The sequence below is a fragment of the Lissotriton helveticus genome, chromosome 2_1, assembly GCF_964261635.1.
Source record: "Lissotriton helveticus chromosome 2_1, aLisHel1.1, whole genome shotgun sequence".
NCBI classification, from domain to species: Eukaryota; Metazoa; Chordata; class Amphibia; order Caudata; family Salamandridae; genus Lissotriton; species Lissotriton helveticus.
In genome coordinates, this window is record NC_136059.1 from 773,520,133 (window position 1) to 773,535,820 (window position 15,688).

General features: G+C 43.4%; 1 protein-coding gene across 1 annotated transcript in view; it reads left to right on the forward strand.

The window, feature by feature from the left end:
• The window catches only part of MAN2A1 (mannosidase alpha class 2A member 1), a 1,212,885-nt gene that overhangs the window by 770,760 nt on the left and 426,437 nt on the right, over nt 1-15,688 (forward strand). The window contains exon 12 of the mRNA XM_078675492.1: nt 14,834-14,901. Within this exon, the coding sequence (XP_078531618.1) occupies nt 14,834-14,901 (68 nt within the window). The remainder of the gene's footprint in view (nt 1-14,833; nt 14,902-15,688) is intronic.

Below are 15,688 nucleotides of genomic sequence, written 5' to 3' on the forward strand. Positions count from 1 at the left end.
GGGTCAAGGGTTTTCAATAATTTGAGACATAATATATATATTTTAATGGGCCTGGATAGACAAAGACAGAGACCGTACCAAAGTCCAGCACTACCTCTCCACATCTCTTTACTCAGGATACCCATTTTCTCTACTGTTAAATACGTTCTTGAAATAACATTTTGGCAGACTTAAAAGGTTTTTTTAATCTTGCATTTAAATGTTTGAGTAGATTTTTTTAGAGGTGGCGGAAGCTCTTTATAGACAGATCTCATATTTAATGCTGATAGGTTTGTCGTCCAATGGGTAATGAGACACTCCAAAGGAGTTGCATTGTGAACATTTATTTTATTCTTTTTACTTTTCCTGCTTCCTATTTCAAGTAGTTGCATCTCCCTGCATTTATGTGCTCCGGCTTCAAAGTAACTTTTACTGTGCGTTAAAAATAAAGAAAATATTAAACATATTAAAAAATAGATTAGTCTATAAAAATATCTTTACATATGCCTTCTAAATTGCTGCATTCAAACATCATTAATTAAAACACATTGTAATAATTTAACATTGTAAGTCAGACAAAGCTGTGAGGGCATTGTTTTAATATACTACACAATGTTCACTGACTGAAAACCTTAAAATATATAAAACAAGCATATTGAAAGAGCTGTTTTTATGGACTTTGCAGCAGCAGAGGTAGGAGATGTTTTCACACACATATTCGGCCTTCTGAACAGGAGTGTGAATAATTCTATAGTTGTCTTCTACATCAACATGAGAACAGTAACAAAAGGACGAGGTGCCCATTTAGTCCACCCTACAAATATAGACCTCAGAAAACTGCACAGGGCTAATCCTAAATCTGTTTACTACTTAACAGGTGGAAGGATGGAACACACCCTGAAATATTTTGTATCTACTTGCCTCAGCGGCATCAAATGTTTGGTTAATGTCCCTTTGTCAAGCATTAGCTGGAATTAAAACCACTCTTGAAAAGATGAGTAAATGTCTCGAGGGTATTCCCCAAAATAATGAGGGGCTCCTCAGTAGTCCTCATGTGGGCAATTGGTTAGATACTCCATGTGGTTTCCCCCACAAATGTTATCATACGGGCGTATTGCCATGGTTGTATGTCCTCAGATAGTCACTCAGAGAAATAATGGAGACCCAATAGGAAGTGTAAAGAATGTTATTTAACTCTTCAGAACTTTTTTGTGACAATACATTTCCTAAGTGCTATTGTGTTACACTCCCAATTTGAGGGTCCCCTCTCAAAATGAACCCATTATCAAATATTGTAAAGAGACAAGAAGAATCTGTAGATAAGGGAAAACAAAATAATATATAAAAAACGTTATACACTGCACAATAGTTAGCAGTCTAAGGGAAATGGGGCAAATAAAACTATTGATTTAGGGTAATTCTTCAAACGTTTTTGTCCCCCCCAACTGATGGAGCTATAGTCGATTAGTTTGTGCGCTGAGTTAGCCAATACAAGGTGTGCATTCATCAGGACAAATTCTTTGTGCCTCACCTATAAGAACCAGTTAAAGCCCGGGTATCAAAAAAAAGATACAGCATATACTGTCAATATTTTGGAAAACAAGGTTTCTACTGTAGATTTTTAAAGTATACCCTCTGAAACACCATACAAATCGTTTAAAAGAATAAGCAATTTCAAGATGAAGGCAGTACAGCCGGAGAAATATATTTACAAAAAAAAATATCTGTGATCAAATTCATACCATGGGCAAAAAGTGTTTCAGCAGAGAAACGTGGAACCAGCATCCAAAATGGCATCATATAAATACCACAAATTGCACTGTGTTAGAGATGGGATCCCTGGCTGGCCAGGGCTTGCGCCAAAGTCAGTCAGAGACCACCACTTCCACGTCAGGGCAAGGGAGTTACACACCAAGATAACCCCTGCTCACCCCCTTGGTAACGTAGCACGAGCAGTAAGGCTAAACTCGGAGGCAATGTGAGTTAAGTGTTTGCGCGCGCACCCAGCAACAACACCCAAGGCCCACCACAAAGGAAACTCCACACAAGGTTATATGTAAAAATAGCCTTTGTATTATACCAAAACACATTAGATAAAAACACACACTTTATAATGTGCCAACAGTCACGGGCAGAATTTACAGGGGATATGTACAAGACAGGGCCACATGGACCACTGTCAGGAATAGGCACTTTTAGAACTAGCACTTAGAATATCACTTAGAACATAGCATAGAAAATCACTGTAGCACAAAATAGCACACAACCAGTAACTACTGGTAATAGGTAAGCACCACCTACGCAACCCTAACCACCTTAGGAAAATATTACGCAGGGAACCAGGACATCACTAGCACCACCTGTACTAGCAAGAACAACCACCTAAGTATCACAATACCTGTAGGGGTATAAGCATGAACATATTACACATGATTCAACACAGCATTCAGAGGTGTAGGGAAGGAAAACACATGATGCATGAACAAACATTCAGCGGTGTAAGAACCAGGCACATGACGCATAAAAACACATTCAGAGGTGCAGCACAGGAAAACACATGATGCCTAAAAACATTCAGAGGTGTAGGAACAAGGCACATGACGCATAAAAACATTCAGAGGTGCAGGAACAATTGCGCAGAAATCACAGTCAGCACCTGTGACTGTCCCCTAGCCAACTGGCCTCGTAGGGGCTAGGACGCCCTGTGTCCAAAAGTCAGGGCAGGCTGCGCAGGCGGCCAAGGAACAAGCCTAAACATGGCAGCTGCCCACTAAGTGCTGGGCAGCTGTAAGGCAATGAGAGCACACGCGTTGGAGCCTCCTGGGCTCAAGAACAACAATGGGGCCAAACACAACGTGGGAGCCTCGCAGGCTCTGACCAACTAACTGTCCCCTTGGGAGCCTCGCTGGGCTCTACTGAACAGAATGGCACTCAAGGCCAACAATGGGGCCAAACACTACGTGGGAGCCTCGTGGCTCTAGATAAACAGAATGGCCCCCTGAGCCTCTCGGGGCTCTAAGACCAATGGGGGCTGCGCGGGACAACCCACAGGGCCCACCCGCACCCACCGGCTCACTTGTTCCGGACTTCGCTGAAGGCGGGCGGGGCTCCGCTACGGTCTCTCGGCTCCTCTGCTACTCCGGGGCTCTCCCTCGTAGCACGGGGGCCTCGCGGTACTTCCGGCCGGACTCCTCTTCCTCTGGTGCGGCGGACGGGGCTGCCAATCTTACGCAGCCCTTCCGGCGAGCCTCCTGCCTCGGGGGCGTTCACACCAATCACAGCGCGGCCCGGGGTCGCGGCTGCGGCCAATAGCAGCGCGGCCCTGGGGTGGGGAGGCGGGACAGCGCCTCACGTAGAATCCACGGGTCGGCGGCAGTGATTTCTTTTGGATAACCGAGGAGTGGGCTCCCTCGAATTAAATAATAAAACTAGTGGCAAGGTCCCAGGCAGGGTGGGCACCTGTCAGGGGATTGAAAATCTCGGCCAATCTGGGTCAAATGCCGGGTGGGCACCGACTGAGAAGCAGGGAAGCGCTGGTGATCAAATAAAGCGCTCTCAAGCGCTAGGGGCAAGAATCAAGCGCTCCCAGCGCTATAAGCAAAATAAAGCTCCAGCAAAGTTCTGGAGGCAGGCAGGGGGGGCAATTCTGGGCCCAGAGCCAGCTCACTGGGCCTCCAGGCAGGGAGGAAGTCCAAGTGGCGGTCCTCCTGGCGCCCAGCAGCAACAGCAGCCCCCCTCAGATAGGATCCTGGAAGAGAACAACTTGCAAGGGGACACAGCCTCTTTTTATACATCAAATCCCTTTGTCTCAGGGTGCAGGGTGGGGGAGAAACCAGTCGCAGCTGGTTTTGGAGTACTTTGTTTTCCCCAGCCACCCTTTCCATTCACCAGGCAGGCTAGGGTCATCAGCCGCACCACAGGGGGCGGAGCCAGAATTGTGTGGGGAAAGCCCAGCCCTATTAAGGACCCAGGTGCACCACTCCCTCACATCACACATGCTAATCTCAACACTCACCACCGGGCAGACCCATCATGACTCATGGCGCCTGGCACCCCCGCCAGCTCCAGCCAATCACACGCCAGCACATTCACTGCACAGACAGGCACACTTCTAGAAGTGGCACTTCCACACTAGACACATAAACACTGCATGCATCATTGCGCAGCATTCAATCACACGAGTCCGCACATACCAGACTCGAGCCTGCACACCCCACGCATCAGGAACACATACATTCCCCATGCATTCCTATGGGAGGGCAGGACTATCTCACCACATGCACTCAGAGTGCGCACGCACTTTCCACTGGGACACAGTGAAAGTGCGCAGAAACCAAAAATCACCATCACCAGGTAACCATTAAAAGCAAAATGTTTAGGGGTGAACCTGCCAGAAGGGCCAAGTCCAATACACTGCATGAAGCAGCATTTAGAATTAAATTACCAAAGATCCCGTCAGTGACACCTTCTCCTTAAAACATCTCCTAGTGCACATACATATATATATATCCCATCCAGGGTGTGCATCTAAGCAAGAAGGGGGGTGGTGCCTCAAGCGCTCCTTCATAACTGCCAAAGCCTCTGAAGAGAAGTGGGGACACTTCGAAACGCATCAGGCATCCAGGGCAGTTTGAACAGGTAAAGGATATCGTTGTGCTGGAGGCGTGCTTACCATTCAAGGCTCCTTGTGTGCAACTGAGGTCCGGGTGCTCCTTTGTACGTTGGGTACTTCGGAGCTGGAATATATATATATATATATATATCACACAAAGAGTTGCCTCAAAAGAAAGAGCCCACAGAAGGTAATCTTGCCACCACAATTTTAATGAAGGTTGTAGCAGAATCAAGCCGGATGCCGCAAACAAGAGTTCAAGCCGACGCGTTTCGGGCCCCTGCCCTTTGTCATAGGCTTTGTAGATATGCGGAGAACAACTGCAACAATACAGCACCTGATATTTAAAGAGTCACTTCCCTTGTGGGCGTGGCCGCTTGCACGGCCTCATGGTCTCTGTAGTGCTTAGTTTGCCTCCAGTGAGTTTTGCACGAAGTCCGCAAAATAAAATCCAATATTGACCCAAGTGGGGTGTCGCACACACCGCTTAGTACTGCTGCCAATATAATACCTCCATAAACTGGCACCTTCTCCTGCATCGAAGAAAGCCGTTACGCCTCCTTCCAGGACTGAGCTTACAGCGGAGCATCTTTCGCGGCTGGGCAAGCCGCTCAAAATTTATCACACAAAGAGTTGCCTCAAAAGAAAGAGCCCACAGAAGGTAATCTTGCCACCACAATTTTAATGAAGGTTGTAGCAGAATCAAGCCGGATGCCGCAAACAAGAGTTCAAGCCGACGCGTTTCGGGCCCCTGCCCTTTGTCATAGGCTTTGTAGATATGCGGAGAACAACTGCAACAATACAGCACCTGATATTTAAAGAGTCACTTCCCTTGTGGGCGTGGCCGCTTGCACGGCCTCATGGTCTCTGTAGTGCTTAGTTTGCCTCCAGTGAGTTTTGCACGAAGTCCGCAAAATAAAATCCAATATTGACCCAAGTGGGGTGTCGCACACACCGCTTAGTACTGCTGCCAATATAATACCTCCATAAACTGGCACCTTCTCCTGCATCGAAGAAAGCCGTTACGCCTCCTTCCAGGACTGAGCTTACAGCGGAGCATCTTTCGCGGCTGGGCAAGCCGCTCAAAATTTATCACACAAAGAGTTGCCTCAAAAGAAAGAGCCCACAGAAGGTAATCTTGCCACCACAATTTTAATGAAGGTTGTAGCAGAATCAAGCCGGATGCCGCAAACAAGAGTTCAAGCCGACGCGTTTCGGGCCCCTGCCCTTTGTCATAGGCTTTGTAGATATGCGGCCACGCCCACAAGGGAAGTGACTCTTTAAATATCAGGTGCTGTATTGTTGCAGTTGTTTTCCGCATATCTACAAAGCCTATGACAAAGGGCAGGGGCCCGAAACGCGTCGGCTTGAACTCTTGTTTGCGGCATCCGGCTTGATTCTGCTACAACCTTCATTAAAATTGTGGTGGCAAGATTACCTTCTGTGGGCTCTTTCTTTTGAGGCAACTCTTTGTGTGATAAATTTTGAGCGGCTTGCCCAGCCGCGAAAGATGCTCCGCTGTAAGCTCAGTCCTGGAAGGAGGCGTAACGGCTTTCTTCGATGCAGGAGAAGGTGCCAGTTTATGGAGGTATTATATTGGCAGCAGTACTAAGCGGTGTGTGCGACACCCCACTTGGGTCAATATTGGATTTTATTTTGCGGACTTCGTGCAAAACTCACTGGAGGCAAACTAAGCACTACAGAGACCATGAGGCCGTGCAAGCGGCCACGCCCACAAGGGAAGTGACTCTTTAAATATCAGGTGCTGTATTGTTGCAGTTGTTTTCCGCATATCTACAAAGCCTATGACAAAGGGCAGGGGCCCGAAACGCGTCGGCTTGAACTCTTGTTTGCGGCATCCGGCTTGATTCTGCTACAACCTTCATTAAAATTGTGTTGGCAAGATTACCTTCTGTGGGCTCTTTCTTTTGAGGCAACTCTTTGTGTGATAAATATATATATATATATATATTACCTACTGGACGTCGCCAGTAGGTAGTTATAGTTAGGATTGATTTCCATAGGGAAATCGCAACATTCTATTTGGAATAACTTTGGCGCCGGTTGAGGAATCGGCCTGAATTTTTCAGCAACTTTGCCTCGCGGCGCTCCGCTCCTTCTGTGAAAGTTTGGGGGGGATTCGTCAAGTGGGGGCCGAGATAAAAGGGGGGGTCCCAAAACATGTTTTCCCCATGTTAATTTCCATAGGGCGGTCGGTCGCACTTTTAGCTCGAACGGCTGAATGGATTTTCACCAAGCTTGGCAAAATTGTAGGGACTGGTAGCCCGATGTGCCTTTGCTATGTCTCAAGATATGTGCTCCAGAGGATTTTGAGTAATTTAGGTTAAAAAAAATGTATATATCTAGAGCAGTGCCCCGGTACGCGCACCGGGAAGCTTCCGGGCGCGCCACGCGACTTGTGCACGGGAAGATGATTGGCTCTCGGGTGTCTGTAAACATTCGAAACAGTCCGGAGCGGCCGCCATCTTGTGTCTCGGTAGGACCGAGACACAAGAGGAGGCTACAAACAAAAGGGGGAAATGACCAAAAGGGGGCAGGGTACACCCCCCCTGACGCCCTAAGTTTGATGTGGTGGCCATAAAAGGGTCCCGCGGGACAAAACAAATTAAAAAAAAATGCGATTTTCGCGGGGGGAGTGCCCGGTACGCGCACCGGGGAGCGTACCGGGGAGCGTACTATGGAGAAAAAATAATTACAGTTTTAAAAAAATGTAGCATTTTTTTATAAATTGGAGGTAGTTCTGAAAAGAACTTTTTTTTAAATTTTTGTTTTTTTATATTTTTTGTATACTTTTTTTAAAACGATTTTTTTTCACGGGAAAAAAAAAACAGGGATTCCAAAACTGCTCAACAGGAGCAAAAAATTGTGAAAAATTAGGGACGGGGAGGGCAGCGGTGTTCCTGTCTCTTTATAGCAATGAGTTTAACACTCTGCTCCCCATAACAGAGCAGTTCATCACAGTCCACGCATAGAAATTTTATGCCTGCAAACACTGGCTGCACGTTAGGGACCATTCTTCCACGTGGTGTTCCTGAAGGTGTTGCTCCACCAGTGGAGGTGCTGCTGCCATCTCTTGGTAATTTCTGTGCCAGGTCCCTCACACTCTCCCTGGCATAGTTTTTTGGGTGTCTTCTCTGGACATGCCTAATTAAATTGGCATTTCCAAAGCTATATTTTTTATTAGGATTGCCCCTGGATAAAATACTGCCACATATCTTGCAGGTTACCTTAGCAGCATTAACCTTTTTTTTTCCTTCAGGGATGTCAGAAAATTTCCAAATGAAGTGGTCCTTTGTTTTGTGGTGAGGAGGGTCCTCACGCAAAAAACCATCAGAATCACTGCTGGATGACTCCCTTGCAGCCATTGCTGTAGATCAGGAAACTTTGAGAAGCAGATAATGCAAAGAACACCTCTTGCTCTCTCCAAGTACAAAGCAATAGTGAGATAAATGGGTGGGTTTCTCAATATTTTGAAAAAAAAATGTTCTGAACCAATGAAAAGTGTTATTTTAAAGTCACATGGCTTGACGCGCTTACGCTACGCGCCCTGGGGCACGTCCCGGGGCGCGTAGCGTAAGCGCGTCGGGGCGCTTACATTGCGCGATCGTAGGCTATCGCGTGCTTCCGGGTGCGCTTACGCAGTGCGTCATATGACGCATCACGCGGCTACGCGATACGTCATGATGTTGTTTTTGTTCGCGAGAATAGCGCTAACGGGACGCTCCCCGGTACGCGCCCGTGGCGCGCCGTAACATTGCTCTTACCCGTGCGTTCACCGGTACGCGCCCCGGGAGCGCACCAGGCAAAAAATATTGAAAAAAAAGTAACTTTTTTTTTTTACATATTTATACAATATAAAATTCATTATACAAAATATTATTTCATACCTATAGAGATTTGCTATTAAAAAACCGATTACATTCACTGAATAAACCATAGGTTTCACACAGTTATAGTTAGGAATTAGCATTTAAAAAACCTATTAAATTCACTGAAAAAACCATAGGTTTTACACCAGTTATAGTTAGCTGGGAATTTTACTCGCATAAAACCATTGAAATTCCCACGTTATAGTTAGTTGGACTCACTATAACTTGTGCGTGCAATGCACTGCTGATGACGTCACATATTACATCACTCATGACATGGTCAGTGACATCACATCACTCAGTGAATATATATATAATTCACCAAGGTGGCCCGGATCAAGAGGACGAGGATGGGTACAATCCTTTATTTGCTCCAAACCACACTAGCAGCCCCAACTGGTGTAAGTTCCTGACGCGTTTCGTTGCAACATGCAACTTAATCAATGGAAAAGGGGCAGCATGCAAGAAACGGTGAGTACTTCAAAATTGCTTATTCTCTTGCTTTTTCCCCACAATGCATGCTGCTTTCCAGTAAGCTGCATGCTGGGATTTGAAGTCACAAATCTGCCCTTCTGGTAGGGTCCATGAAACTTGCCACAGTGTTTTTAACCCCATTGTTAATTTCAATGTTCGTAGCCCTCCAGTGGGCTTCAAGGCTACTCTTGTAGTTCGGTAAGGCAATCCATCGCGCTGTCAGGCTACAACATTAACAGCCTCGCAGACCTGAGTTAATTTTCAAGCGGTGCATCCCCAGCGGCTCGGAGCCTGCTGCGTATAATCCATTCACCAAGGTGCCCCGGATCAAGAGGACTCCACTCCACGAGGATGGGTACAATCCTTTATTTACTCAAAACCACACTAGCAGCCCCAACTGGTATACAATTCAGACGCATTTTGTTGCAACATGCAACTTAATAATAGGAAAAGGGGCAGCAGGCAAGAAATGGTGAGTAATTCAAAACTGCTTATTCTCTCGCTTTTTACCACAATGCATTCTGCCATCCAGTAAGCTGCATGCTGGGATTTGAAGTCACAAATCTTCCCTTCTGGTGGGGTCCGTGAAATTTGCCACAATGTTTTTAACCCCATTGTTAATTTCGATGTTCATAGCCCTCCAGTGGGCTTCAGTGCTGTTCTTGTGGTTCGGTATCGCAGTCCATCGCGCTGGCAGGCTACAACGTTAACAGTCTCGCAGACCTGAGTTAATTTTCTAGCGGTTCATCCCCCGTGGCTCGGAGCCTGCCGCCTATAATCCATTCACCAAGGTGCCCCGGATCAAGAGGACTCCACTCCACGAGGATGGGTACAATCCTTTATTTGCTCAAAACCACACTAGGAGCCCCAACTGGTGTAAGTTCCTGACGCGTTTCTTTGCAACATGCAACTTAATCATAGGAAAAGGGGCAGCAGGCCAGAAATGGTGAGCAATTCAAAACTGCTTATTCTCTCGCTTTTCCCCACAATGCATGCTGCCTTCCAGTAAGCTGCATGCTGTGATTTGAAGTCACAAATCTTCCCTTCCGGTGGGGTCCGTGAAATTTGCCACAATGTTTTTAACCCCATTGTTAATTTCGATGTTCATGGCCCTCCAGTGGGCTTCAGGGCTGTTCTTGTGGTTCGGTATCGCAATCCATCACGCTGGCAGGCTACAACGTTAACAGCGTCGCAAACCTGAGTTAATTTTCTAGCGGTACATCCCCCGCGGCTCGGAGCCTGCCGCCTATAATCCATTCACCAAGGTGCCCCGGATCAAGAGGTCGCCACTCCACGAGGATGGGTACAATCCTTTATTTGCTCAAAACCACACTAGGAGCCCCAACTGGTGTAAGTTCCTGACGCGTTTCTTTGCAACATGCAACTTAATCATAGGAAAAGGGGCAGCAGGCAAGAAACGGTGAGCACTTAAAAACTGCTTATTTTCTCGCTTTTTCCCACAATGCGTGCTGCTTTCCATTTATATATATGTATGTGTATATATATATTCACTGAAAAAACCATAGGTTTCACACCAGTTATAGTTAGGAATTAGCATTTAAAAAACCGATGAAATTCACTGAAAAAACCATAGGTTTCACACCAGTTATAGTCAGCTGGAAATTTTACTCGCATAAAACCATTGAAATTCCCACGTTATAGTTAGTTGGACTCACCATAACTTGCGCGTGCAATGCACTGCTGATGACGTCACATATTACATCACTCATGACATGGTCAGTGACATCACTCATGACATCACTGATGACACCATCCTTGTGACTGAGTGACAGACCTCCTTTCACTGAAATGTAACCCTTGAAACACATATTCAAAAATAAAAACTAACATTTTCAAAAAAATGGAGATAGCCATACCAGTTACAACAACCAATTCAATTATTCCACCATCTATATACTCATGCACTCATTCACCAACAGTTCTATATAGTCACTCATACATATACTCACTCTTCATATGAAGTGATACACCTATACATCCTCTTACACACCGACAGACATCCTAAAGATACTCTCACACATATTCACACATGCAAATAAACTATTGAACATCCATTTATTTGCATATACAGCTATACACACACTACCACTTTACTTCTAAGGAAACTTACACATACTTATTCTCTTAAACAATCACTTATAGAAACACATACTAATTTAAACAGGAACTCTTACAATTCGTCACTCTCACATATACTCACTTATATACAATCTTCACATATACTAGATTAAAACATATGTAGTTACTGATAAACACACTAGTGAGACAGTCATTCACTCACTAACACACACATATACACACTCATCCACCCATACAGTCCTGCACATTTGCTGTCTTCAAAACACATACAAACAGAAAGTCAGTCATTCATGCATCTATGTGCTAAGTAATACCCCCACCAAACCATACAAACACTCATACTGATACTAAGAAAAACATCTAATAACCCATATACATACACATGTAGCTACTCACTAACCCATGCAGCCACTTATACACAAAGTGAAACACTAATACATATATTTAAATATTTAAACATTACTCACTAATATATGTATTCACTAAGATACACTTAATAAGCCAGTTAACCAATCAATTTTTTTTTAATCCATGTAAACACTTATTTAAACATTTAATTCTTCCATCAACTTTTACATATACATATTTAACACATATTTATTTTTCAGAAAGACACACATTCACTGGATGGTGTCATCAGTGATGTCATGAGTGATGTCACTGACCATGTCATGAGTGATGTAATATGTGACGTCATCAGCAGTGCATTGCACGCGCAAGTTATAGTGAGTCCAACTAACTATAACGTGGGAATTTCAATGGTTTTATGCGAGTAAAATTTCCAGCTGACTATAACTGGTGTGAAACCTATAGTTTTTCAGTGAATTTAATAGGTTTTTTAAATGCTAATTCCTAACTATAACTGGTGTGAAACCTATGGTTTTTTCAGTGAATATATATATATATATATATATATATATATATATATATATTTATATATATATATATATATATATATATATATATATATATATAAGGTTCATAGTGAACAACTCACCTTTGCATTCGTGTTGATTGTAACAAAACCTCCATCAGGATGGCATCAAACTCGATGGCGGGTACTATTCTTCAGCTGCGAGCTTACTCAAATCAATCCACCAGGTATGCAGGAACCTCTACATTTTTAAGACAAAGTCTGTGTGCGTATATATAAGGAAGTAGGGAACCCTATGTAGTTCTCAAGTTTCAGGTGGACAACATCGCCGTTACATCAAGCACTCTACAATACCACTGACAAGCTTTTGGAAATGCACCTGTGCACCATTGAGAGGTACTGAGACCTGAAAGGATTGTGCCAGCTGTCTCAGCAACCCCAGATGAATTTCGTTTTTTATCTCTACTGATAAAGGATAATATCCAGAAACACATATGTCTAGAGATTCACAGCACTAACCTGCACCAACTTTGGTGAAATATTTCAGCAAAATTACAATTATGCATTTAAAGGGAACTACATTTACCATAATGCTAAGGGGTGAACTGTGCTGGGAGGTTAAGCAGTGTGCTCTCATCTCCCTTCTGTTTGAAAAGGCTCCATTGAGCTGAGGAGCTTTTGGAGATGCACCTGTGCGCTAGTGAGAGGTATTGAGACCTGAAAGGATTGTGGCCGCTTTCTCAGCAACCCCAGATGATATTTTGTTTTTTATCTCTACTGATGAAGGATAATATCCAGAAACACACAAGTCTAGAGATTCACAGGACTAACCTGCACCAACTTTGATGAAACACATAAGCAAAAACTCAAGTAAGCATTTAAAGTGAGCTGCATTTACCATAATTTAGAGGTGTGAACTGTGCTGGGAGGTGAAGCAGTGTGCTCCCACCCCCCTTCGAGTTTATAGGGGTTATCAAAAAAATCAATTAGGCCAACTTCTTGGAACACGCTTTTCAGATAACTGAACCAAAGAATCTTCTCAGCATTAGACATAGTAAGGCGATCTGTAATAATAGCTCTTGAGAATTCTAGATCCAATGAAAGCCAGATCTTTGCCCATAACAGTATACAGGCAAGGCCAGTGTGGTCCTTGATGTGTTTCAAACCAAATTTAGAGTGGAAAAAAGGGTTAACATGCTTTTAGGTACCATCAGAAGCATTCTAAATAGGTTGTTCTGTAAATCTTGAAGCTTAGTGCAATTAATGTGACCCCACACTCCTGCCCCATAAGTGACAATCTAGAGACATATTGCTTTGTAAACAATTATCAGCTCTAAAACTGGTTTCTGGCTCAAATTGGCTGCGAAACAAAACTGCCTCCACTGCTCTAGTTGCCTGCTGCGCTCTTATAGTCAATAAAGGGTCCATTGAAAGCTGTGTGTTAAAAAGGATCCCCAATAAAGAGATGCTTTTAACTTTCTCAATCACATTAACCTGCCCCACAAATGTTTTAAACTTTGTTAATTTGTGGTCACATACCATAACATACGATTTTTTGTAGTTCACTTTTAAGTCAAGGGATGCCATAAAATCTGCAAAAGTGTCAAGGGATTTCTGCTGGCTCATAGTTGTCCTTGCTAGAAGGACCGAATCGTCTGCATATATGAATGTTGGAACCAAGGGCCAGATGTAGGTATCCAAATACCGGTCGGTAACGGCCGAAAATACTGATTTTTGGCCGTTACCGACGGGTATTTGGATACTGAGATGTACGGCATCTTAAAATACAGATGCGGTAATTTTACCGAATCGGTAAATTTACCGATTCGGTAAAATCACCGAATCTGAATTCTGAGATGTAGGTGGCACTGTAAACTGTGCCACAGGGCTTTAAGGATTCGTTATTTACCACCAACTATTAGTTGGTGGTAAATAACGAATACCTGTGTATATGCAAATCTGTGCATGCACACAAGCCCTAATCAGGGGTGCAACAGGGTGTCAAAGTGACACCCTGCCACCCTTGAATTATTCGTTATTTACCGAATGGGTAATTACCGTTTCGGTAATTGACATTCATTCCTCCAGGCCCATAGGAATGAATGGCAATTACCGAATCGGTAAATACCGATTTGGTAATTACCGAATCATACCGATTTGGTAAAAAATATCAAAATGTACCTACATCAGATTTACCGATTCTAAAATACCGAATCGGTAAAATTCGGTATTTTAGAATCGGTACAAATGATTTACCTTCATCTAGCTCAAAGTCTTTGCCAGTCTTCGGATAATCTGGGTTCTTCTGAAATAAGTGCACCTCTAAACCATTTGTATAAATAGGGAATAAAAACGGGGCCAAGATATATCCTTGGCGAACTTCCTCAGTTGAGAAAATTGGATGTGTTTTCTCACCATCAGGGCCATAACATATCTTGACTGTGGTGTTGGAGTGTAACCTATGTAAAAGAACAACTAAGGTTTCAGGTTTATATTATTTATTTTGAATGTGTATTTTAAATTAAAATATATTTAAATTTTTTTAAATAAACGAACTTTATAAAATTTCAGATAGAGAGATCTCAACCCTGATGCTGTTGTATATCATCACCGACAGGGGAGAGAGTCATGTAAGTCACCACTGAGGTGTAAATATCTGCAGTGGAATGAATAGTAAATAGCAAAAAATAGTCAATTTGAATACCAAAGTATAGGAGATCTACATATGAGTAAAACTGCACATGTACATTTACCTATGTGAATAAGTTAAGAGGACAAGTTGCTGTATTGAGTAGGTCCAGCTTTTATATATTTTTCAGAGTGATGAAATTAGCCTAAATCAAAGAGAGTTGTTTTCAGTATAAAATACACGTATTAAGTGATTTGCATGTTACTTTTTTATAGGATGATGTTCAACCAGCGCAAGATGCTTTGCCTCGCAAGACTGTAATTAAGCTGAGTACACAGCCAAGGTAAATAATAAGTAACACTTAAGCAGTTCAGGCTTGGTATGGGACATTGGTGTTAACGAAACTGTACATTGTGTCCTGTTCTAATCTGTTTCTAGTAAATGTATATACATTTAAGGAACCTAGTGCCACATGTATGGAGGTTTTTTCTGGTCGCAAGCAGGTCAGTTCTCAGAAACAGGCCATTTGCGACCAGAAAAAATAATTTTCATATGTACCAAGCCATTTTACGAATTGGTAACCTATTAATGAATCGCAAAACAGGGTAGTGATTCTGTATTAGGAAGGGGAATGTTATGGGAGTCCCTTCCTAATAGGGACTCGCAGTGCTATGTAAGAATGTTTTGCGACCGAAATGCAGTTGCAAACCTTTTGCATTTTACCACCAACTTGAAGTTGGCGATAACTCAGTCGCAAATGAGGAGAGTTGCCCAGGGGACCCCTTCCCCTCTGTGTATGCATGCAGAATTTTTTTTTAAGAGCAGGCAGCACTACCTTCTCTTAAAAATTAAAAGTGAAATGTGTAATTGCGGTTTGTGATACGCATCCCATTTTTCTTTATGGAAAACAGGATGCATTTTTTAAAAAAAAGTTGCTTTATTTATTAGCAAACACATACATGGTGGTATTCTGGCGAAAGCAGACCACCCTTCCTGTATTTTTACCGAGTCTCAATGGATTGCAAGTTGCATCCTACTTCATGAATATTAATTAGGTAGGTAAATTGCGACCCCATTAGGAATCGTTAAATGTCTCAAAGACACATTAGTACATAGGTGTTTGCAATTTC